The sequence below is a fragment of the Typopeltis vanoorti genome, chromosome 2 (assembly GCF_054136105.1).
Source record: "Typopeltis vanoorti isolate ZY-2024b chromosome 2, IOZ_Tvanoo_1.0, whole genome shotgun sequence".
In the NCBI taxonomy this organism is placed as follows: Eukaryota; Metazoa; Arthropoda; class Arachnida; order Uropygi; family Thelyphonidae; genus Typopeltis; species Typopeltis vanoorti.
This window is the reverse complement of record NC_143550.1, coordinates 15,535,717-15,562,827: the sequence shown is the minus strand read 5'-3', so window position 1 is coordinate 15,562,827 and position 27,111 is coordinate 15,535,717. Positions and strand designations below refer to the sequence as shown.

The window sequence follows — 27,111 nt, the reverse complement described above, 5'->3', positions numbered from 1 at the left end:
AAGAATTGACTGTGTCGGTTAATGGGATATTGGTGAACAGGGAAATGATGTCAAAACGGACTAATATTTCAGAATCTGTAATTTTTATATCCTGGATTTTTTCAAGAAAATCTGTTGAGTTTTTTATATAGGATCTGGAAACCCCACCCCATGTGATCAGGGGTGGGGTTCCGGAGGACTCATTACTGGGACCTGTCTTGTTTAACTTTTGCATCAGTGATATTGTCAGTGGTTTTCAGGAGAATATCTATTTGTTTGTAGATGATGTGAAGTTTGGAAGTGTTATTAGTAATAGTGCCAATGTGGCAGCTCTTCAGGGGAATTTGAATGGGGTATCAGTTTAATGCAACTAAAGCTAAGGTCTTGAGGTATGGGATCCATTGGCGGGAGGCTTCATATATGTTAGTGGAAAGGAATGGTACCTTGGGATATTGATTCATAGAAACTTGAAGTTTAGGGGAAATATCACAAAGATAGTGAAGTTAATCCCGAGGATTTGCTGTAATACTGAGAAGGATGCTATCCAACAAAAAATCTAGTCTGTACAACTCTTACACAACCTCCAGGGATAACTCCTTGTTCTCTCCCTACTCACCATCTGTTCAAAAATTTCTTTTGCAACCTTATAGAATATGTTTAGTAACTTATAAATTTCTATCATGTCCCCTCTCTGCTGCCTGTCAACTAAACTCTGCAACTAACACACCTTCAATCTGTTCTCATAGAGAGCATTCCACTGACCTGTCATCAGCTTGGTCACTGATCTCTACACCTCTTAATCTCCGAGAAACCAAAGTAATCAAATTTTGCACAGCAGTCAAAATGTGGCTGAATCACAGCCTTATAAAGAGGCATAATAACGTCCCTTATCTCTACTTGTCAGTATATTCTTCAACATCCAAGTAATTTACCATTTCGTTTGAGCTATTCTGCCAGCTTTTGCGATATGTTCCCTGAACTTCAAATCTCATCTATCATTACCCCGAGATCCCTGCCTTCATCATTTTCCTGCAATCCACTACCATCAGTATGATACAAAGTATGTAGTATTTTCATCCTGAAGTGCAAAATGCACTTCAGGATGCACCTTACATTTTGCAACATTAAGTTTTGCTTCATCAGTAAACATCTGAATATCTTTCACCTCTCCTTAAATCATTCCCTAAGTCATTAGTACATTACTTAAAGAATAGTGTCTCTAGTACAAAGTCTCTGAGGCACTTGACTAGTCACCATTGATTACATATAACCATACACTACTGTCTGATGTCTGTCTATTAACCACCTCCACATCTGCCACCAGCTTCATATCCATTCCCATTTGCTCCAACTTATGTAATAGTTTTTCCATTCAGTATTTTGTCAAATACCTTTGCAAAATCCAGCAGTATTGTGTTGTTGAAATTTCCTTTATCAAGTTCCTATGTCAATTTATTATAAAATGGAAATAAATTACTAAGGCAGGTCCTACCATTTACAAAGCCATGCTGCCCACCATAGTGTCATATTTCTGTACACTCACTAGATACCTTTACATACTTTGTAACCAGCTTTTCCAATACTTTAACCACCATTCCTGAGATATTAATTTGTTTGTAATTTGTTTCTTCTATTTTTGAGCTACTTTTATTTAATTGAACATAATGGGCTTTAGGTCTAATTGAGTTTGAACATAATGGATTTCAGCCTTTATGTAATGGAACTGAGGGAGTAGAAGATGCCTATAAACATTTTATTTGGATAGCTGATAAGGCTAATTGTCCAAAACTATCCTGTTTTTTTGCCATTTCATGTTTTGAAATTGGAATAAGAATAGCTATACATTAATGTTTTTTTTTTAATAAGTATATAATCAGTCAGGTTTAGGATTCTTCCATCTGGGAAGATCCGGTCCATTTTCATTAAAAGTGTATTGGTTATTGTGAGATCATTCTATGAAGCAAATTCTGTCACTCCTGTCTTTTTTTTTAAAAGGATAAACCTTATAAACTTAGGGAGCTATACAATATCATCCAGAGTAGGCTTTTACAAACAGTCCAGGTTATTGATATAGTCATAAAAGAGATCCACTTTCGAATCATTGTATAAAGTTATTGGTGCAGATACTTGTGTGATAGATATTTTTCATGGCATTCCATTTAATTTTGCTACTGCAAGTCTGCTATTCACAGGTTTAACTCAGTGCTTAATTCTTTTTGGATCAAGAAACCAACCCTTTCGTGCTGTTCTGCATCTTCTGGAGCAGAGTCACCAAATACCTGAATAAAGAAAGATTTCCTTCTATTTTTAATTCTGGCCATTTTGTTTCACATATACCAATGATGGACCATTCATAATTAACAAGTTCTTATGCACTATCTTGAGTTACATCTTTTGATATAGTGATCTTATATTCCATGTTCCAATTATAAATATATTTCTCAGCTGAAATTCACATTTAAATATTTCATATTCTTTGAGAAGTCACTGTCACCAGTAGCACATTTTTCTTCATCTTTTCTGGTGTCTCCAAGAGATGACACAGTCCTTGTTTGTTCAGGCAGCGACTGAGCTAGCATGATATTCTGTAAGATATTCTGCATATCTGTGCAGTAGGTAATTAAAGACAGGTAGTACCCATCTCTTCTGCCTTTACCCACAAGCTTTATTTAGACAAAAGAGAACAACCTCCTAGGGCAGCCTTACCAGTCTCATACAAGTCTCCTATCTCACAGAACGGCCTTCCTCCAGCCACTCCCAACCTTGCATCCTCTGGCACTTCAAAGAAGCCAATTGGAATGACTTCTGGAAGTTCTACTCCTCTCCATGCTCTAACCATTGCTTCCACTCATCTGATCCTAACACTTGCTATGAATGAGTCAGAGAAATTATTCTCACTGATATGAAGGCCTTCATCTCCCATAATCCACTTTCCAAGTCCTGGTTCAACCGAAAATGTGTCAAAGCAGACAAAGAAAAAAATTCAGCATGCTTTGTGTGACTCACATGAAGAACTCCAGCTTCATACTCTGCCTTCACTAAGGCACACAACATAAGCAAAACAGTCATCAACAGATCCAAATCTAATTTTATAAAGGCCAACACCAACAAACTTGCCTCCTGTCCAAATGGAAACCATGCCTTCTGATCCCTCACTAAAGCCATTGGATGCAACTTCTGCTCTCCTAAACTTCCATCTCTCTCTCTCTCTCTCTCACATCCTGATGGCACCACTGTTACTTCACCCAAAGATAAAGCTGACCAACTCACATCATTCTTTTCCTCAAACTCCTGCATAGATGGCCAAGTGGAAAACTACTGTATTTGCCTCCTGTAGTTTTTCAGCAAAAAGTCATCATCAGAAAACTATTAGCTAACTTGGATACTAAAAATTCTTCTGGTCCTGATGCATTTTTCCAATTATTCTCAAACAGTGTGCTCAAGAGCTATCGCCCATCCTGCATCATCATCTCTGTAATTTGTTGATGATGATGATGATATGATACTTATCCCGATGCATGGAAGCAATCACATATCCATCCTGTTCCTAAAAAGGATAATAGAAGTCAACCATCAAACTGCCAGATAGTTGCCATCACCTCAGTCTTCTCCAAAATAATGGAGAACGCCATTCAATTCAACGAGGCTCGCCAATTAATCAGCAACCTCTAGTATGCATTCTACCATTCAATAACCACAGCTAACCTTGTAGCTTACATCACCCTCCACTGGATATGTACCATGGAAAGGTTTGGAGAAACGTGCTGTTATCCTTGACATTTCCAAACCTTTTGACTATGTGTGTCATCAAGGCCTACTAAACAAATTGCCATTCTTTGGTCTAAGTACTATTTAGTACTAAATAGTACTAGACCTTGTGTACATTGTATACACCTCTTTAGACATTGTGTACACCTCTTAAGGATACATATTGGATATTTGATGATTATGATATACTTTATTTGTTCCAGACATGCATTCTTTGTAACAGAACACATTTCTTTCTTCTTTTTTTTTTTCTGACAAAAAAAAAAAAAAAAAAACCACCAATACCTTGGTCATGATTTAAATTCACATCCTATGTATCAAACTATAGTTGTTTTTTTACCAGCTAAGCAGGCAGACACTGATTTAATCAACACCAAATATATTCTACATTGTCATATCAAATCATAAACATAAGCCAGGTATTATTAAGATGAACATGGATTTAATATTAACTAAACTAGATAACTAAAAACTAACTAAATGATCATCACTTAGTGATTGCCAATATCAAGAATAAACTTAAATGACAAGAAAAGGTACAGTTTCAAAGAGATGTTTGGAGAGAGGAAGATGCATGTAGCAATAGGGGAATGGAATTTCTAGAATTCTTGAGAGAGAAATGTCTTAGGCAACATGTAACAGAGGAAACAAGAGGTTCAAGAGTTTTGGATTTGGTTATAGCATCAGAAGAGTTGATAATAACTGAGATGACATCTCTCCCACCAGTTGGAGAGAGTGACAATATGGTTTTGACTTGGAAAATTAATAGACATGCAGGAGTATCAAAGAGAAGGGAACTTATGTGGAATTATAAAGCAGGTGATTATAATAGTCTTAGACGTCAACTTCGGTAAGTTTCATGGATGGGGGAATTGGATGGCTGGGATATCATTAGTGCATGGGAAATTGTGAAAGAATATTTGTTAGCAGCAATGGTAAGTTGTATACCACAAGTGAAGAAGAGGACACAATTTGGAGTAAAGTGGATGACAAACAATATTAAACAGGAATTGCATGCGAAAAAGAGGCTATGGAAGAGATATAAGGAGACAGGTGAAGAGATGATGCATGAAGAATATAAGACACAGGCCAGAAGAGTGACTAGTGTGGTATGGAAAGCGAAACTGGAATATAAGAGGAGGTTGACCCTAAGATCCAAAGAAAATCCTAGGGAATTTTTTAGCTATGTGTCCAGTAAAGGAGAAATGACTGTGGAAGAATGATATTGTGGGATAAAAATGGGAATAGAGTGACTGATGCAGAGGACATAGTGGAATTGTTCAATGAACACTTTATTGGAGTCTTTCATCCTAGAGGAGTCAGTTTTAATGCTAGAAGGATAGGGCAGGTTCGAGGTTTTGAGGTACAGGAGGAGAGTGTGTTTCAGACACTGAGTACTCTGGATGTCAGTAAAGCTTTGGGACTGGATGGTATTTCACCACGAGTTTTGAGAGAATGTGCTAGGGAAATGACAGTGCCTTTAACCTGGCTTTTCAATGAAAGTCTGGCTGCGGGAAAGGTGCCCAGGGAATGGAAGAAAGGTAAGATAGTGCCATTGCATAAGGATTGTAATAGACTGTGGTGTCTAATTATAGGCCAGTTTGTGTGTCATCAGTAGTTGTTAAGATCTTGGAGAAAGTAGTGAGGAACTGTATACAGCATTGGGCAGATGAGGGTAATGTTATCTGTGAGAGTCAACATGGATTTGTGAAGGGGCGCTCTTGTTTTAGCAATATGCTAGCCTTTTATAATAAAGTTACAAGAACATTAGATGAGGGAAAGGCATATACTGCAATTTTCTTAGACTTAGCGAAGGCATTTGACAGGGTGCCACATGATAAGCTGATATTTAAGTTGCAGCACATGGGTCTGAATGTCAGATTGGTCAACTGGATTCAGGATTGGCTGTCTGATAGGTATCAGAGAGTTGTGTATGGTGGGGCAGTTTCAAGGAGGCAGAGGGTTACAAGTGGGGTCCCACAGGGTTCAGTACTAGGACCTATATTGCTTAACCTTTATATCAATGACGTTGCCAGTGGATTGCAAGGGGATATGCAGTTGTTTGCGGATGATGCGAAGCTGGGAAGGATTATTAGTAATAGTGCAGATGTGGTAGCCCTGCAAGAGGATTTGAATAAGCTAGATAGATGGGCAAATGAATGATGGTGTCAGTTTAATGCAGCAAAATGTAAGGTCTTGAGGTTTGGGAAACATCGATGGAATGCTGCATACTCTATGGGAGGAGTTATACTGGAGGAAGTAGGGGGAGACAAGAGATCTGGGGTTGATGATTGATAGAAACCTGAAATTTAGGGGACATATTGCAAAGGTGGTGAAGATTGCTGCTATTATGAGGACACTGACCTGCAGAGATTAAAGGGTTATCATTCCATTGTATAAGTCTATGATCAGACCACACTTAGACTATTGTTCTCAAATTTGGTCCCCAGGATTTGAAGGGGATAAATTAACTGTGGAAAGGGTACAAAGACAGATGACAAAGATGGTTTCAGGACTGTACAATTTTGGTTATGAGGATCGGCTGAGGGAATGTGGACTGCAGAGTTTGGTGGATAGAAGAAGGAGAGGTGATATGATTGACACTTTTAAACTGTTGAGAGGTGGTTACAAGGTTGACACTGGGGAGTTCTTTCGCTTGGTTGAACAGCGGGAAGGAGTGATGACAAGGGGCCATCCCTGGAAGTTACAAAAGGAAACTGTGAGCAAGAGGGTGAGGAGTAGTTTCTTTGCATGGAGGGTGGTTGAACCGTGGAATGCATTGCCTGATGGAGTGGTGAGAGCGAGAACGGTCAATGAGTTTAAGGAGTGGTATGATAGACTTTGTGTTTCTTAGGTGGGGGGACCTCCCCTCAATGAGTGTTGACAGACTTTATGTTCTTAGGAAGGACCTCCCACGATGAGTCTTTTGACTCCATGGAGGCCTGAATAATAATAATATAAGGAAATTAAGTGAGAAATGCACAGGAAAAGTATAATAAAGGTACCCCAAGTAAGAATTAAAATCCAGTATTGAAAAGAGACTAGAAGATAGAAATAGAAATACACTGAAAAGAAACTGGAAGATTAGGTACTCCAAATGATGTCTGCTATTATTATTATTATTACACCCTCCATGGAGTCGGACTCAGGGCTGGCCATCTGAGGGGGAGGGGTACAATGCACCCGGGCCCCACGATCGAGTGGGCACAATCAGTACACATTTGTGGAAATGTATTTTTTATTATTTTTGTTTTCTTCTTCTAATTTTGCTTTTAACTAAAGGGATTTCATCGACAGGATTTTAGGGCCCCCGGTAATAATAATATCTCTGTGTTTTTCTATTATATTAGGGTTTTTGCTTAACCCTTTTAATGCGTTTATGCATTGTATAAAAATTAACAAACACGATTTCATTTTTACCCTAAAATGCCTGATTCATTAGTAGTTTTTTCTTAATCTGTTACACATTTATATCATTTGGCTCATTATCGGAACCGTTGTAAAAATATTTATTATATTCTTTATATATGGTTAGTCTAGAGCAGGGGTGGACAACCCTTAACATGCCTACCAAACCTGGCACACCAATGACATTTTTTTTTTTTCCGGCACGCAACCCAGGGCTCATCTTAAAAAATAATTGAATAAAAAATACATTTCAAACATCTTCGCTGACACATATTTTAACTTAAAATAATACAATTTTATTAAGTACAGCTATACCAAATAAAAATGTAATAATTAATTAAACTCTACCAACTGTTTCATAATAATAAGTAATAAGAAAATTAGAAACAAACATCCTATTTCCAAGCCATCAATATATCTCCACGATATACTGATGTACAAGTTATGTCCAGTTCAGTTGTTGCATTATTCATTAGACATCCAGACGTGCCGTGACTCCTTTACCATCATTTCATATATCTTTTCATATTTCTTAAAGAACGTATCCGTTTTCTAAAATGTATTTGGATTTTATTAAATCGTAAGTCATTAAAATATGGATTGGAAATGTTTATTGTCAATTAATATGTTTAACTTATTAGATATAAAAGCAAATTTCCTTTACATTACATTTTTGGAAACTAAAGTTTTCAGTTTTTTTCATAAAATCTCTGCATATATTGCAATTGCTGTTTCCTGCCTAGAGAGCAGTTTCCTTGTGTGCATCCTACCCAAATAGCACCATCTGCTTTCCCATTATTTCAAGCAAAAATTAGCAGTAATTTACAAGACTTGAGATACTTAATGAACAATCCTTCACGAATGACTAATGAACAGACAGCTATGGTACTAGGCCAGTAAAGATATGTGCATATATGATTGGTGCGGTATTAACAGAAGATCATGCGTGTCCAAGATAAAAGTCAGTAGACAATTTTTGAATTGAAATGCTAATTCTCTGCAACCAAATTCAATATCTGAAAGTGATACAACAATATTCACTATATATTTCCTAGCTTTAGCACGTTTACGAATTTTAACACTTTCTGTTGATTTTTATTGTTGCTCTGCATTTGAGCTGGAGGGACAGACTCCCACACATCTAATTTTTAGTGTTTGCCAGTGCAGCGTATGGTTTTGCTTGTGGCTAAATAGCATAGTTTTTGGGGGAAGGGACATGCAATTCATTGGTTAGTGCCTTTATCCCAGCTGTCTCTAATTTCATTATTTGTTGAGAAATATATTACACAGACTGCAAATGTTTGTACCTTATTCAGTGATACAATAAAACGACCTGGCATCTGCAGACGTATTGGCTAGTATGGAAGGCATGTGGTTTGCCATGGGAAGCGAGTCACCATTGCCATGAGGTGAACGTGATTAAACTTTTTTTTCTGTGCAAGGTTATGCGAAACTTTTCAATTTCTTTTTTTTGCAAAGTAAAATCAGGAGTGTGAGTTATATGCGAGGATCAGTTATATTCCAGTAAATACGGTAAGTTATTTTTAAAACTATGTGAAATGTATTATCAATATTCAGAATTATGAAGTGTTGTCTGCACATGATTGGATCTCAACTACATTAATTTCAACTTAGTTAATAGTGATATATAAGGGTGAAACTGATGTACTGAAGTAAATAAACGAAAAAAATAAAGACATTCTTGAGTGTTTCTAAAATTTTGTAATATTGGAAAAAGTATGTGCATATTTAACTTTTTGTTAATTCATGGGATAAAAATATTTAATATTATTTACTTATTCGACGGGCAAAGCCTAACCCATAATGTCCATGCCAAGAAAGTATCCCTCTGGGTGTCAAAAAAGGAAATCAGCAGAAAAGAAAAAAGAAGAAAAGCAAAATCTCAAAAAGTCACACGTAGATTTGTTTTCATGGCTACAAATAAATCTGTCAACGAAATTGCTACGACTTCAGCAGTTGCGATTCAAACTTCAACTGCAGAAGAAAATTCCAAACAAGCTACACAACTTTTCAACGAAAATGTAGAAAGTGTGGGATTCGTCGAAAAAGACATGTCTGATTATACAAATGTTTTGGATGCAGCAAATAACGAAGAAAACAATAATAACGATGGTGATCAAGTGAATATAAATGATCCAGGTTTGTGGCCAAATATTATAACTGATAAGGTTAGATTATTTTGTGTTAAAACCAGACCTAAACAACATCATCAAGACTCATTCATTAAGAATGTTGAAGGTAGATCATTTTCTACATCGTACTATTTAAAAAAAATGCCAAATGGTGAAATTCAGCTTCGCAGCTGGTTAGTTTACTCAAAAGCTCAAGACTCAGTATTTTGCTTTTGTTGTGTATTATTTTCCAAAAGAAGAGGAAAAGATCAATCAACACGATTTATATATGGTTTTAATAAATGGAAAAAACTTTCATCTGTAATTCGAGATCATGAGCTTTCTGTTGGTCACTTTAATTCTTTTATTGCTTGGCAAGAATTACTAAAAAGGCTTAATTTATGTTCGACTGTTGACAGAACAAATCAAATGAATATAAATAAAGAAACGGAACATCTAAAATTACTATTCCAAAGAATTGTAGATGTAATTCTATTTTTAGCAAGTAATAATCTGTCATTTCGAGGATCCCATGAAACAATAGGAACGCTGAATAATGGAAATTTTTTAAGTTTAATAGAATTATTAAGTAAATATGATCCTGTGCTAATGGATCATGTAAACAGAATAAAAAATATGAAAAAAAGAATTGTGCATCATTTGGCGCATAGATTTCAAGAGGAAATTATTGCTGCATTAGGTAATGAAGTCCTTAATAAAACCAAAGAAGATATAAAAGCATCCATATATTACAGTATCCAAATGGATTGTACTCCTGATATTTCTCACAAGGAACAAACTTCAATAATTATTAGATATGTAAATTTTGTAGACAAAAAATTAATTATAAATGAGTCATTTATAGGATTTATTGAAGTAACTGATGTAACTGGTGAAGGACTAGCAAATTCGCTTTTAAAAAGAATAGGTGAGCTTGATTTAGATATAATGAATTGTAGAGGGTAAGCATACGACAACGGTAGCAATATGAAGGGAACATATAAAGGCGTACAATCTGGAATAATTAGTTTAAACCCTCATGCAATTTATGTACCTTGCTTATCACATTCTTTTAATTTGATAATTTGTGATGCTGCTTCCAGTAGTATATATTGTAAAAAAATTTTTGGAATATTGCAAAGTTTATACTGTGTGTTTTCTGCATCTGCAAAAAGGCAGGAAATTATACGAAAGCATTTAAATATTAAGCTTAACACGTTCATTGCCAATCACGCGATATTGCATGATGAGAGTTCTCACCAAACGTCGCTATCAAGTTTCTAAGTGGAATAGCGGCCACAGCGAAACGGCGCGTAATATTTATATTGGCCACTAGGGAAGGGATCGACTTTCGTGGAGTGGGGATGGCTGCCAGCCATTGTCTATTGTTTATGTTAGCCAGTGCACACAGTGGCGGCGTTTGGACAACGCGACGACTTTGTTTAGTTATTCGTTGATTTAGTGTGCTTGAAGTTTGGTTTTTATTTATTTTGAGTATTGTTTTTTTTTTTTTTTTTTTTAGTAAGTTCCCTATAAATGTTGATTGATAATTATTTTTTTCTATTTGTACATTATTTTTAAAAATTCTATGTGATTATAAAAGACTGATAATTAAAGTTATAATTATTATATTTAAATGTTTTTTATTTGTAAAATATATAACTTATTTGACCGAATTACATATCACGCGATATCGCGTAATAGATATTTAGAGTGCATAAATCCTACGTACATAATAATAAAAGCATATAAATAATATATTAACTTATTTTGAGCACAATAAAAACTAAATAAAAAAAATTTGGCCACCACACGAAATTCCAATTTTCAGCTTGGCAATGAACGTGTTAAACCATTATGTGATACTCGATGGTGTTGTGTCCCGTTTTATGATTTCTACTCTAATCTTACAAATTCCTTTTATCTATATTCTTCTAACTTCTATGCCCGAGATTTTACCAAAACTTTTACCAATATCTAAGTTATTGCTCCCCGTAGTACCCCTAATATTTGTATTTATACTGCGCCTTTTGGGATATTTAGTTTAGGATATTACATACATTAACAAGGAGAAAGAACTCAAATATATCTGAAAGTGTAACTATTGCAGTCGTGACACTTAACTCGATTCTCAACTTAAATTTTCCGCGTGACTAAGTACAATATTTTCAAGTGGTTATCAACTGCACCGTTTATGTTGTCATAAATAGGGAGAAAGTCAATCTCAAATATATCTCTTAGTATTTAAATATTATTGCAGTCGTGACTCTTAATCTCTTTCCTCAACATTAAATTTTCCCGCGTGATTAGGTACGATGATTTTAAGCGGTGCATTGGATTAGCAACATCAGACAACTCTTTTATCACTGAACTAAAGGTTTATTAAGTTTCTAAACATGGTACAATTCAAATACTAAACTAAAATACTTATAGACTAACATTAAATTGTTACAAGCTATATGGCTATTTGTGATTATGCTGCCATACACATTAATTCATAAATTCACCTGATGTGGACAAATTAGATCAATTCACACTATCTGATTATTCATGTTGAAGTAGATTAACAAATCATTCACTGCTAACACATACTTGTGACATTTCAATTATTTTATACATTACATTAGGCATTCAATTCTTAGGATACGTAATTACTTAATTCACACTATTCCGTTATACCGTTATTTGCACTAACACACAATTATGTCATTTAAATATCTTGTGCAATATAATAGACATGTAAAAATAACTTAGGACTCTTAATCATTCACAAATCTTTAACACTAGTCAATCTACACATAACACATTCTATCATATACTAAAGTCCTAGTATAACTTCAACAGTTCTGTATTGGAATCACGATACTTTTCACAGACAAATTTCTAGCTAACATAGGTTATGATTTACAGTACCTTTCTTGAGCTTTTCGTATGGGCCTCTATCCTTTTCCAAACGAATCCCTGGTATAACTTCTCGTAACTCTGGAATACTTTAACACACATATATTTGCTCTACTACCAGCAACGAGGACATCGATCTCTTTACAGCTTTCTGCTTTGCGTAGTTATCACTAACATCTAAACGAAGAAGATCCCTCCTTTTCTAGGACTTCATGGCAATTTTTCCTTTGCTTCCTACTCGGGAAAACGGGAATCGAAATCCTGCTCACTTTCGTTTCCATGTTGTGACGAGGAGATATCACCCCTGTCGCCACTCAGGAAAACCCCGTGAACTCCACCGGAACCAAAACCAAACTCCAAGGCCAAAAGCGACTATCCAAAAAGAGTCCTCCCCAGGGGGTTACCAACCCTTTTATAGCTGCTCCCCTAACGGCACCTTTTCTTACTTCCTTTCTCCTCCTTCTACTTGTTTTTTAATCATTGACCAATTAGGGTGGCGTTTTCTCGCCAAACGTCATTTGATCGGCAAGCCCGTTCTCAATGTTTCAATCCGGGGATCGGCCCTAAGCGATAGCTTTGCTTTTCTTGTGCTAGCCTGACTTAATCTCCTTTCAAACTTTTTCTATGAATTCTACTTAATAACTTGATCTCTCACATAATGTATTTTATGACTCACCCCTTTCTACTTATTTACTTAACTCTCTCATTTTTAATCGTATTACAATATTAATCTATACTTTCCTTTGTTAGCTACTTATTTAGTTAGAATTCCTTATTTTAAGTCATATTACAATATTAATACATTCCTTCCTTTATCAGCTACTTTAACAACAACCCTTACGTTTTATACAATTTATTGGATGCAAGAAATTTTCCATTAAATAATTCATTTTTTTATGCAGGGGTTTTAATTTATGATATTTATTCTTCATGTTACACCATGATGGCTGAGAATACTATATTCCTAAGATATCAGGTGTAACAATGGGAAGCCAAAATAGATGCAGTCAAAGCAGTGTATACACAGTTTGAACAAACTTATAATGCTTAGAAGAATTTATTGGTGCAATTAACGATAACACAGCAGTATTATCCGAAGCTAAAAGTCTACTAGATTCATTACAAGAAATGCCATTTATTTTAAGCTTATCGGTGTGGTTTACAATATTGTCAAAAATTAATAGTATCAACAAACTATTTCAAGCAAAAACAATTGTTCTTGACTCTGCTTTTAATTTAGTGAATAAAATTAAAAATGAAATCCAAAATTTAAGATCAAAATTTAACACATTTTTAGACGACGCAAAAATGATAGCACGAAACTTGAATATTTCCGATGACTTCCCTGAAAAAAATAATTCGAAAAAGAAAAAGATTATTTTCTGAACTAGCAGAAGATGAAGTTTTACTAAACCCGGTAGAGGAATTTAGATGTCACTTTTTAAATGTTGTGATTGATACTGTTATTGTACAAATAATGGGAGATTTAAAAATATACCCAATGTTATTTCTTATTTTAAATTAATCACTGATATAAAAACATTAGAAAAAAATGAACTAGAAAACCACTCAAGAGATTTTGTAAAATATTATAGTAAAGATGTAAATGAAGACTTAATCCAGGAAATTGGTTTGTTACGAGAATTGAGCTTGGACCAAAAAAATGTAAATAACGTGCATGACATATTGCAATATATATTAAATAATAGTTATAATGAACTATTTACAAATGTACTAACTGTATTGAAAATTTTCTTTATGTTACCAGTTACTATAACAAGTGCAGAACGTTCTTTTAGCAAATTAAAATTGATAAAGAATTATCTTCGGTCAAGTATGTGCGAAGAACGCTTAATTCACTTGCTATATTAAGCATCAAAAAAGAAATTTGCCAAAAATTGTAATTTTTCAGAAATGATTAATGACATAGCAAAAAAAAATCGCATACTTAAATAAATACATATTAAGCAATATGCGTGTTAGTAAAACTAGGCCCCTAAATAGTAAACCTTTTTTTTTTTATTACTTTCAACAATAATTAATTGTAAATAGTTTGTGTGCGCTAGTTGGTGAGCCAGGTTACTTTTGTTTGTGTTAAATATTTATTTATTTTAATTATTTAATACTTTTCCTTTTCTTTTCTAAATCACTTAGGGAAATGAACAACGTAGATCCAAATATTCGAATCTATGTTGTTCAATTCCCTAAGTGATTTAGAAATGCATAACCGACGTATAAGCCTGTCTACAAGAATCAACATATTTAATATTTTTGTTTTGTGTTCAGTAAACGTTATGTTAACCTGTTATATTTCGAATGTGTTTTTTTGTTTTACTGTGCCAAAATCATTTACAGGTAAGAGGTTTTACAATACGTTTATTTCGAATCCTTTAATTTTTACCTTTTAAAAATATTTTAGGGCCCCAAAAGGTTTCTTGCACCCGGGCCCCTTTATAGAGAAGGCCGGCCCTGGTCGGACTCATCGTGGGAGGCTCTTTCAACTCACAACATATTTATCATATAGAATTTTAAAATCCTTAACACTCCTTTGATTAACAACACATTCTGGTAATGTGCTCCATTCACTGACAATTTTCCATGTAAAAAATCTGCTCCTCACCACACTTTTACACAGCTTCCAAGAATGGCCTTTGGTTCTTCCTCTCTCACCATCTACTCATTTTATAATACCCTCTGGATTAAGATGCTAAAATCCTCTCACCATCTTAAATATCTCTATCATATCAGCACCTCTCTTCCTCCTATCCACCAAACTCTGCAATCCACATTTCTTCAACTTCTCTCCATAGCCTGCATTCCAAAGTCCTGATATTGTCTTAGTCGCTCGTCTCTGGACCCCTCTCCAATGTCTCAACATCACATTGAAAACCAGGTGACCAGATCTGAGCACAGTAGTCCAAGTGTAGTCAGTGCCTTATACAGTGGCACAACCACTTCCTTATCCTTACATGTTAGGGTACTTCTTATCATATCAGCACTACGATGTGCAGCCTTTGCAACACTAGCAATATGACCTCTAAACTTCACTGTCAACCATCACTCCCAAATCTCTAATCTCATCCACTTCCTGTAGTACAGCACCATTGATATAGTACACAGCCTTATATTTATGCACTCCAAAATGCTACACCTTGCACTTATTGATATTAAAACTACAACCCCACTCTTTCGTCCAAGTAAAAAAACAGTTCCAGAGACCGAGAAGCCAAAGAAGATATAGATCTCACAGGAGACATCAAAACTAATTCAAGGAAAAGAACACTAAAGATTAGGAGATGGAACTGTATAGAGCAAAATGTAATGAAGTGAAGAAGGCCGCTAGAAGAGACAAATCAGAGTGGTTAGATTGACAATGTGAGGATATTAGTTAATATTGTGATTAATACAGAAAGAGAGGAGTACACAAAATGATCAGACACACTGACAAGAAATGGAGCTCCAAGCACAGAACCATAAAAGACGAAAAGGATGAACACAAAAGAAATGAGAGAGAGTGAGAGATGAACGCAGTATTGTTCAGAGTAATATGTGATACATTTTTAAGTACAAAAGAAGTTAATCGAAGAGTCGAGAGAAATATCACTATAAAGGATAGAGGAAGAGAAAGATATAATGAGGGACAAGGTTGCAAACACAGCAAAGGCATGTGAAGAATCATAAAAGTGCAGATATGCTAAAGCGCGAGTGATACAACAATTTATCTATTACACTGGTTGTGTCATATTGCATAGGACAAAGGGAAAACACCAAAATAGGACAAGATTAATTCTAATACCCATTCACAAAAAAAGGAAACAAAGTGGTTCTGCAAAAACTACAGAACAATAACAAATCATGTGCAAAAAGTTTTATAATGATATTAACAGAAAGAATGAGGAAACTGGACAAAAACCTAGAAGATCAGCAAGCAGGATTTAGAAGACACAGGAGTATTGGGCACCAAATTTGAAGGCTGAGATTTATTGTGGATAAAGTCTACTTAAAAATGTTTGTGCCCACTTTATTGACTTTCAGTAAAGCATTCACCAGCCTAGATCAAAAAGTGGCATGGGCTGGTACTGTCTTATGGAGTGGACAGAAATTTAATGTAGCTATTGAGGAATATCAACAATAATGCAGAAGCTGCTGTAACAAAATGGTGGAGAAACAGAAAGATGGTTCTGGACATTAAGAGAGATATGAGACAAGAAGACACAATATCACTAGTATCTTTGTCATGTTTTTTGGAAATAACAGTGGATGGTATGATAATACATGAGAATAAAAGGGAAATTTCAATTCAGGGTACAAGAATCAACAGTTTAAGATTTGCAGATGAAAAAGTCATTGTTGAAGAAGATGAAGAACAAATGAAGAATCTATTTGTTATAATGAACAAATGGAACCAAGAAGTCCAAAAAAACTGTCTGGGCAAAAAAGGAATCCTACCTAACATGGCTTAGATTCAGGTCACCTGAGATCCATTTGCGGTATGCTGAGGCAGTAAAGACAGCAAAGCAGAAGTCTTGGGAATCCTTTGGTGAAAGATTAGACTCATCCTATGCAAATGCAAACAAAGTATTCTGGCAGACCATCCGCCGCCTTCGAGGGAGGAAATCATGCACAGCAAGGGCAATTAAGGCTCTAATGGTGCACTTTTAACAACCAAGAAGGATATCCTCCACAGATGGAGGGAATATTTTGAGAGCCTTCTTAACCCGGGTGACCCAGCAGTTGTGGACATCCAAGAGGTGCAGATCGGGGCAATGACTAGTCTCACAGCAGAAGAGGTCCATTTAGCAATAAAATCGCTAAAATCGAGCAAGGCTGCTGGCGATGATGAAATTTGGCCCGAAATGCTAAAAGCCTTAAATCGATACGGTGTTCTCTGGCTAACTTGAGTGTGTCAGGCTGCTTGGATATCTGGGCGAGCACCAAAGCAATGGCAGACAGGCATAATAATACCAGTATTCAAGAAGGGAGACCAGAAGGATTGCAGTAACTATCGTGGCATCTCTCTGCTCAGCCTGCCTGGGAAAGTGTATGCTAGGTGCTTGGAAAGACGGTACAGAAGCATAGTTGAATCAAAGTTCCAATAAGAACAATGTGGCTTTTGTACTGGTAGAAGCACAACTGACCATATCTTCACTTTAAGGAAAGTCTTTGAGAAATCTTGGGAATATGGCAAGAATGTCTACACGTTTTGTGGACTTGGAGAAGACGTATGACTGGGTTCCTCGGGATAAGCTTTGGCAAGTAGTACAAGAGTATGGAGTGGATGGCCAACTATTTGCTGCCATCAAGTCCCTGTATGAATGCCCAGAGTTTTGTGTCAGGGTAAACAGCCAAAGTCTGAACCTTTCACAGTCTCTATTGGCCTCTGCCAAGGGTGTGTTCTGTCACTCACCCCTCCTTTTCATAATATTTATGGACTGGATTGATAGGCACAGCCGAGACAGTGAGTGTGTCAGAATTGGAAGATGTAGCATTGGATGTCTGCTTTTTACAGATGACCTAGTTCTGCTTAGCTCTTCCACAGATGACCTCCAGCAGACCCTGGATAGGTTTGTAGCTGTTTGTGCAGACGCTAGAATGAAGATCATGTGGCTAAAATTGAAACATTTGTGGTCTCAAGACAACCATCCCAGTGCACTCTACATGTAAGAGTGGAGTCCCAATGAGGCAGGTGGAGAAGTTTAAATACCTTGGGTCCATATTCATGAATGATGGAAAGTGGGACGTAGAGCTAGATACTCGAATTGGCTTAGCAAGCTCAATATTGCGGGAGCTTGGCCGTTCGGTAGTATTGAAGCGGGATTTAAGCCAGAATGCAAAGCTGACTGTCTTCAATACAGTCTATATCCCCGTCCTCACCTATGGTCATGAGAGTTCGGTAATGACCGAAAGAATGAGGACACGAATCCAAGCAGCTGAAATGAGGTTCCTTCGAGAGGTTGCGGACTGACAAGACTCGACAGAGTTAGAAGCTCTGCAATTCGGGAAACCTTCAATACTCAACCACTGCTTCTCTGTGTTGAGAGATCACAGTTACGTTGGTACGGGCACCTGGTTAGAATGCCACAAGAGAGGCTCCCTCAGCAGGCCCTCTTTACCAAGCCAGAGGGTGAGAGGCCAAGGACTCACTGGATAGATTATATCCAAAACCATGGGTGGACACGTTTGGGAATCCCACCAGAACACCTGAGTTTGGTGGCAGAGGATCATGACCATTGGAAGTGCCTCTTGCAGCTGTTGCCCCCACAACCTAATTAGGAAAGGTGGGCCTTGATGATGTATGTACACTCTAGTCTGTTTATGTACCATTAAGTTCTTTAAGCATAATTTTACTGTTATATATCTGACTTAAGTATTATTTTGATTAAAAATTACATTAATGGAGACCCACATGATCTATTTACATTGGTCTTAAATCAGAATGTGTTATTCTTAACTTAGATATGTTATTTTTGCTGCTACACATAGATTACATGTAAGGATTCATTTCAGGAAGAGCCTTTTACATCTTTCTTCCCAGAAGCATTATTTAACATGGCACGTTATTTAATGCATCAAATGATGGGTGATAATTTTCCTGGTGTGTCCAGAGTGTATCCTTTATTATGCTTAAAAATTATTCTTTATTATCCTTACAGTCAGTTTTAATATTAATTAAACAGAATTATATGAATTAATATAAAAATTTTAAATAATTGTTGTGCTTTACTAGTTTTGTTATTGTATCTCTTTAAATCACTTTGTGTGACAATTGTGTGTGAAGAAATCCGAGTTTCAGTCTTTTAATCCTAAATTAGTCAATTGAGATGGTTTTCCTTTTTTTAATCCTATGAAATGGCATAGCCAAACTTTAGAACAGCATTGTTGTAGTTATGTGCCATCCAGTTGTTTTCAACTCTTAGTGATCTTGTACACAAAGGCTCTCATCCCACTCAGCCTCTTGTCCTTTCTTTCAGTAATTGTCAGTTCAAGTTGGTAAGTTCTTTTATGTTGTCCATCTAACTCTTTTTGTGGTCTTCCTATTCTTCTCATTCCTTCAATCTTCCCCAACATAACTGGCTTTTCCAATGATTCATCAGCTCATGTAATATGTCCAAAATACATCACTTCTGTTTAGCAATCTTTGCCCCCAAAAGCATTCTGTCTTTATACTCTCAAATAACTTCTTATTGGTCATTCTTGCAGTCCATGATTCTTATTAGTCTCCTCCACCCATAATTCAAATGAATCAATTTGCTTTCTGTCTTTCTTCTTAAAATAATCCAGGTTTCACATCCATACATCACTACTGAAAATACCATTGCTTTTGACAATTTTTTCATGGCCTTACACCTCTATCTTTCATAATTTTTCTCAGGTTTAACATTGCTTTTTTCCCCATGACTATCCTTTTAATTTCATCTTCACATTTACCATCATTTCTGATTCTGGACCCCAGTAAATCATAACTTTCAATGATTTCTAATTTATCTCCCTCTATTATAAATTCATTTAAATTGCCAGAAGCCATCACTTTTGTTTTGCTGATCCCTCTTAACCAATAGAATCAACTGCTCCAGATCTTAGTTTCTGCTATGAGGGTTGTATTGTCTACATATCTTAAATTATTTATTTTTCTGCCACTAATCTTAATTCCAGCAGAATCTCTGTCTAAGTTACCATTCTCATATTATATTCATTATAAATATTAAAAAGATAGGGGTATACAAACCTGCCACATCCTTTTTCCATTCGAATACTGTCTGTTTCTTGAAAGACTGTTTTTACTGAACTTCTTGATTGTCATACAGCTCTCTTATCAAGAAGATTAGATAATCTGGTATTCCTATTAATCTCATTACAATCGTAATCCACTCAATCAAAAGCTTTCTTATAATCAATAAAACAGATGAATACTTCCTTCTGAAATTCTCTTGTTCTTTCTATAATCCATCTAATGTTTGCTATTTGGTCTCTAGTTCCTCTGTCTATCCTAAATAAAGCCTGCTTGTTCGTGTGGCATTTCTCTATTCACGTATGGCTCCAACCTTTGTTGGATCACTTTCAGTATAACTTTACTTGCATGTGAAATTAAAGTGATGGTTCTATAATTCTCACTATCTCTGGGATTTTTTTTTTTTTTTTTTTTTTTTTTTTTTTTTTTTTTTTTTAAACTGAGATGAATACTGATGTTTTCCAATCTCTAGGCGAATGTAGTTTACCTAGAACAGCATACAAAAACAATTTTTTTCAGCATTCTAAAATATTAGCCCTACTCTTTGTTTCCCTTCTAATCAGTACTTCATGATGCCATAGTATATACATAGTACAAACATAGTGGACAAAGTTTACTGTTTGTACAGACAAATTAAGGTCTCACTGTATTTCATTAATTGTTGATTTCTGATCAGAATTGAAATTTATTTTTTATTGCATATTTGAAAATGTCCAAAACTTCAGCATTTCTGTTAACAGCCTGGCATGTCAAGTAGTTATTATCTCTAAGTTTCCAACCGACGTGTGCTGAGTTTGAATCACATTGCATCATGGACATTTGGGAAACCTTTGGATTGTAAATGGTTACCCCTCCCCCTCCATAATAAAATTGTCATCTGAAGATAACTGTAGAATAACACGTATGCCACCATAAATAACTTTTTTTATCATGTAAATATTTTTCCCCTTCTGTATCATAAGACATCATTGGTACAGCTAACGAACAACAATAGGAATTGAATTCAAAAAAACAATAGTGTGTATGCTTAAATTGTAATCACTCTACATATATGTTCATGGATTAAAAACTTCTGGACTGAAATTAAAATTACTTAAATGAAATTAAAATATAGCAGCTAAATTATTGAATACAATTGAAAATAGCAATTCCCCAAGCTTTTGGAATGGTAAGACAGTCATTTCAATTAAGATTAGGTCTATGAAGTAAGGCTTCAGCACTTGCTTTATATAAATGCTCATGTTTATATGTGGATCTATAGTAGCTTGGCATTTTGCCATTAGATTCTTTGGTTAGCATTTTCGATTCAGTGTTGTGCAAGGCTAGATTTGTGAGGTTTGATAAGGTGGTGTGGTCTTGATGTTCAGAGATACATTTATTTATATATCTTCCTGTTTGTCCATAGCATCAGTTCCCAACTGGTGGTACATGTACCCCCGGGGATTCGTGCTGGCCGTTCAGGGGTACACGAAAAATAATGTGGAAAAAGTAATGGTGGAAAAACAAGTAAAATAAACCATTTTACATCAAGATAGGCACTGAACAAAAGTGTCAATTATTTTAAAAACAAGGGGTACAATTTATAGAAATGGGTTTAAAAGGTGTACAGAAGTGTAAAAAGGTTGGGAACCGCTGGTCCATAGCAAGACAAGTTATACGAACATGGTACTTGGTATATGCCAGGTAGCATCATTGGTGAGAGTTTGTCTTTTGGAGAAAGTAGCAAGTTGTGAACATCAAGACCATGTCCACTCTATTTTTTGTTTTCTTTTTCTTTTTACATATTTATCCATAAAACAGCATGGACATGCCATTTAACACTCCTAAATTATTAGTTAGTGGGAGAGCTTTAAATGAGAATAAGCAATTGTTTGCAAATAATGCAAAGCTGCACTGCTCAAAGAAAACTACGAGGAGTAATACAAATGTGACTTTTGAGAAGAATTTCAATAGACTGAGTGGGCAAGTGAGTGAGACTTACAGTTCAGTTTTAAAGTGTAGGAAGAGTGGACTGGGCACTGATATTTTGTGACTGCATTGCGAGAATTGTGAGGATAATACAACAGATTATGACAATGACAAGGAAAACATTACCATGCAGGAGTAATGGTGTTATGGTACCATTGTATAAGGCCTTGATTAGACTATGTGGATTACTATGCACAGATTTGATCACCTGATTTTCTGTTGGAGGATGAGAATATTTTGGAAAAATTTCAAAGAGTGAGTAAGACTGTGTCAGGTCTCTGAAATTTGGGTATGAAGACAAATTGAAGGAATGCCACTTGCATTGCTAGTAGATAAAAGGATGCGGAGGGATGATCTCCCATGATTGAGACATACAAGTTGGTGAGTGGGTTTGTACCAGATTAACATGGAAGAATTTTTCATAGAATTAAGTAAAGGTGGAAGACAGGGGTTAGATCAAGAATCCATCCCTAGAAATTGTATCAGAAGAATGTGAGCATAGGAGTGAGGAGAAGTTTTTTTCCATGGAGAATGGACTGCATTGCCTGAGAATGTGATAATTGCAGAAATAGAAAATGTGTTTAAGACACGGTGATGAGCTTTGAGCATGATGACAGTGATTTCTCATGATGAGTTCTTGAACCTATGGAGATCTGATGATGATAATAATAACACATTTGTCTGATTTTTATTTTCTTAACTCAAATTCAATGCTTAAATTCGGTATTGAACTGAATACTAATTAAAAACAAAACTTATATATAAAAAACTAAACCTACACTTTCCTTTCCAGAAGCCTAGTTCAGCCAAGTGAGACTCCTGCTCTCTTCACTATATAGCTTCAGGAAACTAACTTATATATTTCATTTAAGTTCCCTTTTCTGTTTTCTATTAGACAGATTCAATGAATTGCAACTAGCTAATATATGAGAGTGGTCTGAAAAGTTCTTGGCCTAACAATGAAAAAATGAATTTATAATTTCAAAATTATCTTTATTTTTCAATATAATCTCCCTTAAGACTAATACATTTATTCCAGCAAGGAAGAGTTTTAGTTTTGGGAAGAGAGAGAAGTCGGAGGGAGCCAAATCTGGGGACTGCTTTGGATGTTCCAACAATTCATAGTGCAGATCCCTTAAATTTTCCCATTGCCAAAACACCTTTGTGGGCAGGTGCATTGTCCTGATGAAAGATGATTTTTTTCTTCTACAAACCAGGTCTTTTTTCATGAATTTTTTCGTCTAGTCTGGTTAAAACATCGGAATAATATTTCCTGGTTATTGTTTTACCCTTTTCAAGATGATAAACAAAATACCTTCAGCATCCCAAAACACCTTTCCTCCTGATAGAACTGACTTTGTCTTCTTTGGCACTGAACAACTGGCTTCTGTCCACCGTTTTGACTGTTGTTTGGATTCTGGTGTGTAATGGTGAATCCAAGTCTCATCCATAATAATAAATCGACGCACTAAATCAGTTTTATTCTTGTTAAAATGCTCCAAGCACTGTTCAGAGATTTTCATGCGAGTTCATTTTTGATCTGCTCTGAACAAGCATGGCACCCACCTTGCACAAAGCTTTTTCATGTGCAATTCTTCATGGAAAATAATTCCAACAATTACTTTGCGTCATATTTTCATAAGTTCTTTTGAAATGCCTATAGTCTCAGCAATTTCACGCACTTTGACTCACTGGTCATCCAATACCATATCATGCACTTGATCGATGCTTTCTGGTGTGGTTATACTTTTTGGATGTTCTTGACGTGGATCATCTTCAAGGCTGGTACGGCCACGTTTAAACTCTGCAGCCCATTTCTTAATTGTTGAAAATGAAGGAGAAGAGTGCCCATAAACTTTTATGAATTTCTTTTTGCCGTTAAATCTTCTTTTACAAAGAATTTTATACCCACACTATACTGAATTTTATCCATTTCAAGGGATACAGACAACACTTTTGCTTCATACAGCTGTATAAAACAAATTACTTGATAGAATGACTTGGAATTTCACATGGATGCTTATAACAGATATACCAACTTAGAAAAAAAAAAAAGCTTGTCAATAGTGTTTCCATCTATGGTCGAGGCCGAGAACTTTTCAGACCACTCTCGTATTTTCATAAGTATCATGATAGATGCATTCTCTCAACACCCTTTGTAAATCTTCTCTGATTTTCATTATCTTGATACTAGTATGCATAGTATACAGAAAACAATTCTGCATACTATGCATACATCGAAATTCACAGAAAACAATTTGTTAAATGACAGTTCATCAAAAGGCAGTTGACTCAAAAAAAAAAATTTTTTTAATGAAATAAACAATTCATCAAATAATAGTTAATTAAAAAACCAACGAATCAAAACTACAAATTGAATGAACAGTTCACCAAAAAATGAATTTTAGGGTAATTTCATATGATCAGAGATCATTAAGAACAAAAGTTAGAAATAATTGTAACATAAAACATATCAAATATAACATATATAACATATCAAATCAGCATTTATTTGATATAAATACTTAGGATTAAAAAAAAAAAAAAAAAAAATTAATAAATTTAGGTTCTGGAAAAAAAAAAATTATTATTATTATTGTGCAGTATTTAATTCAGCATAAAAATGCATGAAAAAGAAGAAAATGCTGTATATTTGAAAGGAAATACATATGTCTAGTTTAGATATTATGTGGCATTATCTGATTTTAGAAATGTATAGGTACATGCTCCTAAAGTAAAATACGTTTTTAATAGTTTTGTAAACGAACTATAATCTTAAAGAAGTGTATTCATAGTGAAGAATTTCTGGAGACAAAAACAGACATGTCGGAGTAATTACTTTACTTATAATTAAAAAAATAACACAACGCTTCGACATCTGTATGGAGGTCATCATCAGGAAAGCCTAAGGCATGACATTACACAAAAGGAAGATAAATCTAAATGCTTTGTTAATCATTTACCCTCCTCTGGTGGAAAAAAAAAAATAAATAAATAAAAACATTCTAAATTGTAATAAACAGCTAAGTTGCAGTTTAACCAAAGCAGAAAAATTAGCCCTTAAATCTCTAAGAAATAACCAAGATATTGTTATTACCAAGGTTGATAAAGGCAATGCTATCATCATTCCTGATTGGTCAGCATACCTTATAAAAATGAACCAGTTAGTGATCATGTGGCCAGAGGAAGCAATTAAAAAGCTATTACCACATTATGCCCATGCTCCCAGAATTTATAGCCTACCTAAAATTCACAAAACAAACACACCACTATGACTAGTAATTGAAGGGATCAACAGCCTCAATTATCACTTAGTCAAGAAACTAGAGGCTATGCTCAAGGAGTTGGTAGGTCATTCCTCTTTCCACATAAAAAAATACACAGCACTTCATAAACAAAATTAGAAACAACACACTCAATGATGAAGATTGATTAGTCAGTTTTGCCATAACTACCATTTTCACTAATGTCCCAATCAATGATACTATACCGTTCTTCTCATACAGAAGATATTTCCATCCAATATCATTGTCCGAATATTTTGTGTAGCAAAATAATTTTTACTTGCAAAAAGAAGGTATGACCATGGGCTTGCAACTCCCCCCCCCCTCCCCATAGCTAACTTTTACCTGGAAGTCTTTGAGCAAATGAGTTCTAGATTCATCAAGCCAAAGCCCAAAATCAGGGGCTCAGATATGTTGGTGATATTTTCACCATTTGGCCACATAGCAGCAAAACACCTTTGTCCATCTTTACCATGAGTTGCCTCAATCCTGAAGATACTTCAGCACAAACTTTGTTTGTTTACTCTTGGATAAAGGATTAAACTAAATTTATTATAGTCTAACCAAGTGGAAAAACTCTTCCGACATCTTTCTCTGAATCCAGAGTAATTTAATAATAAGGTGGTACACCTTGTGGCAACTCGAATAGGTAAATATGACTTCTCCATTGCTTCTGCCTTAGTATCACCACTTCTGGGTCTGGCTCCCACTGACGAGACCTCAATAAAGGTCGAAACTGGTCTAGGTAGTAGCCCTTCCCTTAATGCATAGCATTATGCATGTCCGCAAGGAGATGTATAATGCTATGCACAAGGAAATGTGTTTTGCATTATGGGAGATACTGAGACAAGGAGTGATGAGAGCTTGGTCCACATTTACCACGAGTTGCCTCAGTCCTGAAGATACTTCAGGTGCAAACTTTGTTTGCTTATACTTGGATAATGGTGAGAATGTATTGTTGGAAGTAGAGGAAATAAGAGATCTGGGGGTGATAGTGGATAAGGATCTAAAATTTAGGGGACACGTCACCAAAATTGTGAAGACAACACAAAGGCTTCTGGGAATGATGCGGAGAGTACTGACGTGTAGAAGTAGGGAGATTCTTGTTCCATTGTATAAGGCTTTGATTAGGCCACACATGGACTATTGTGCCCAGATTTGGTCACCTGGTTTTCAGAAGGATGAAGAGATGTTGGAAAGGGTCCAAAGGCAACTGACTAAGGTAGTTTCTGACCTCTGGAATGTCGAGTATGAGGAAAGATTGAAAAGATGTAATTTGCAGAGTCTAGTGGAGAGAAGTAAGAGGGGAGATATGATAGAGACCTACAAGTTGGTAAGGGGTTGTTATAGGATCAATAGTGGAGAAGTTCTACAGAGAATAGTGGGAAATCAGGGGAGAACCAGAGGTCATCCCTGGAAACTGTATAAAGTGGGTGTGAGTAGGGGAGTGAGAGGCAGGTTTTTTTCGTGCAGAGCTGTGAGTGATTGGAATGCCTTGCCTGAGAGTGTGGTGTCTGCAAAGAGTTTGAATGTGTTTAAGACACGGTATGATGAGATGTGTGTGTGAGATAAAAGGACCTCCTAGATGAGTCTTTGGCCCCATGGGGGTCTTGTTTAATAATAATAATAATAATAAAGGATTAAACTAAATTTATTATAGTCTAACCAAGTGGAAAAATCTTCCAGCATCTTTCTCTGAATCCAGAGTAATTTAATAATAAGGTGGTACACCTTGTGGCAACTCGTATAGGTAAATATGACTTCACCATTGCTTCTGCTTTAGTATCCTCACTTCTGGGTCTGGCTCCCACTGACAAGACCTCAATAAAGGTCGAAACTGGTTGGAAGCTTGGGTGATGAATGGCAATGCCGTAGTCCATGAAGTTTTAACTGAGGCTTGGCTGTTGCTGTCACCCAGGTCCTGGGTGGGGTGTGGGGGGGG

At 35.7% G+C, this 27,111-nt stretch overlaps 1 protein-coding gene across 4 annotated transcripts in view; it reads left to right on the top strand.

The window, feature by feature from the left end:
* Positions 1-27,111, top strand: part of Oseg1 (intraflagellar transport protein Oseg1) — a 796,421-nt gene that overhangs the window by 587,580 nt on the left and 181,730 nt on the right. For all 4 annotated transcript variants that reach the window (XM_090410292.1, XM_090410285.1, XM_090410300.1 and 1 more), the window contains exon 22: positions 18,696-18,796. In XM_090410292.1, the coding sequence (XP_090266418.1) occupies positions 18,696-18,796 (101 nt within the window). The remainder of the gene's footprint in view (positions 1-18,695; positions 18,797-27,111) is intronic.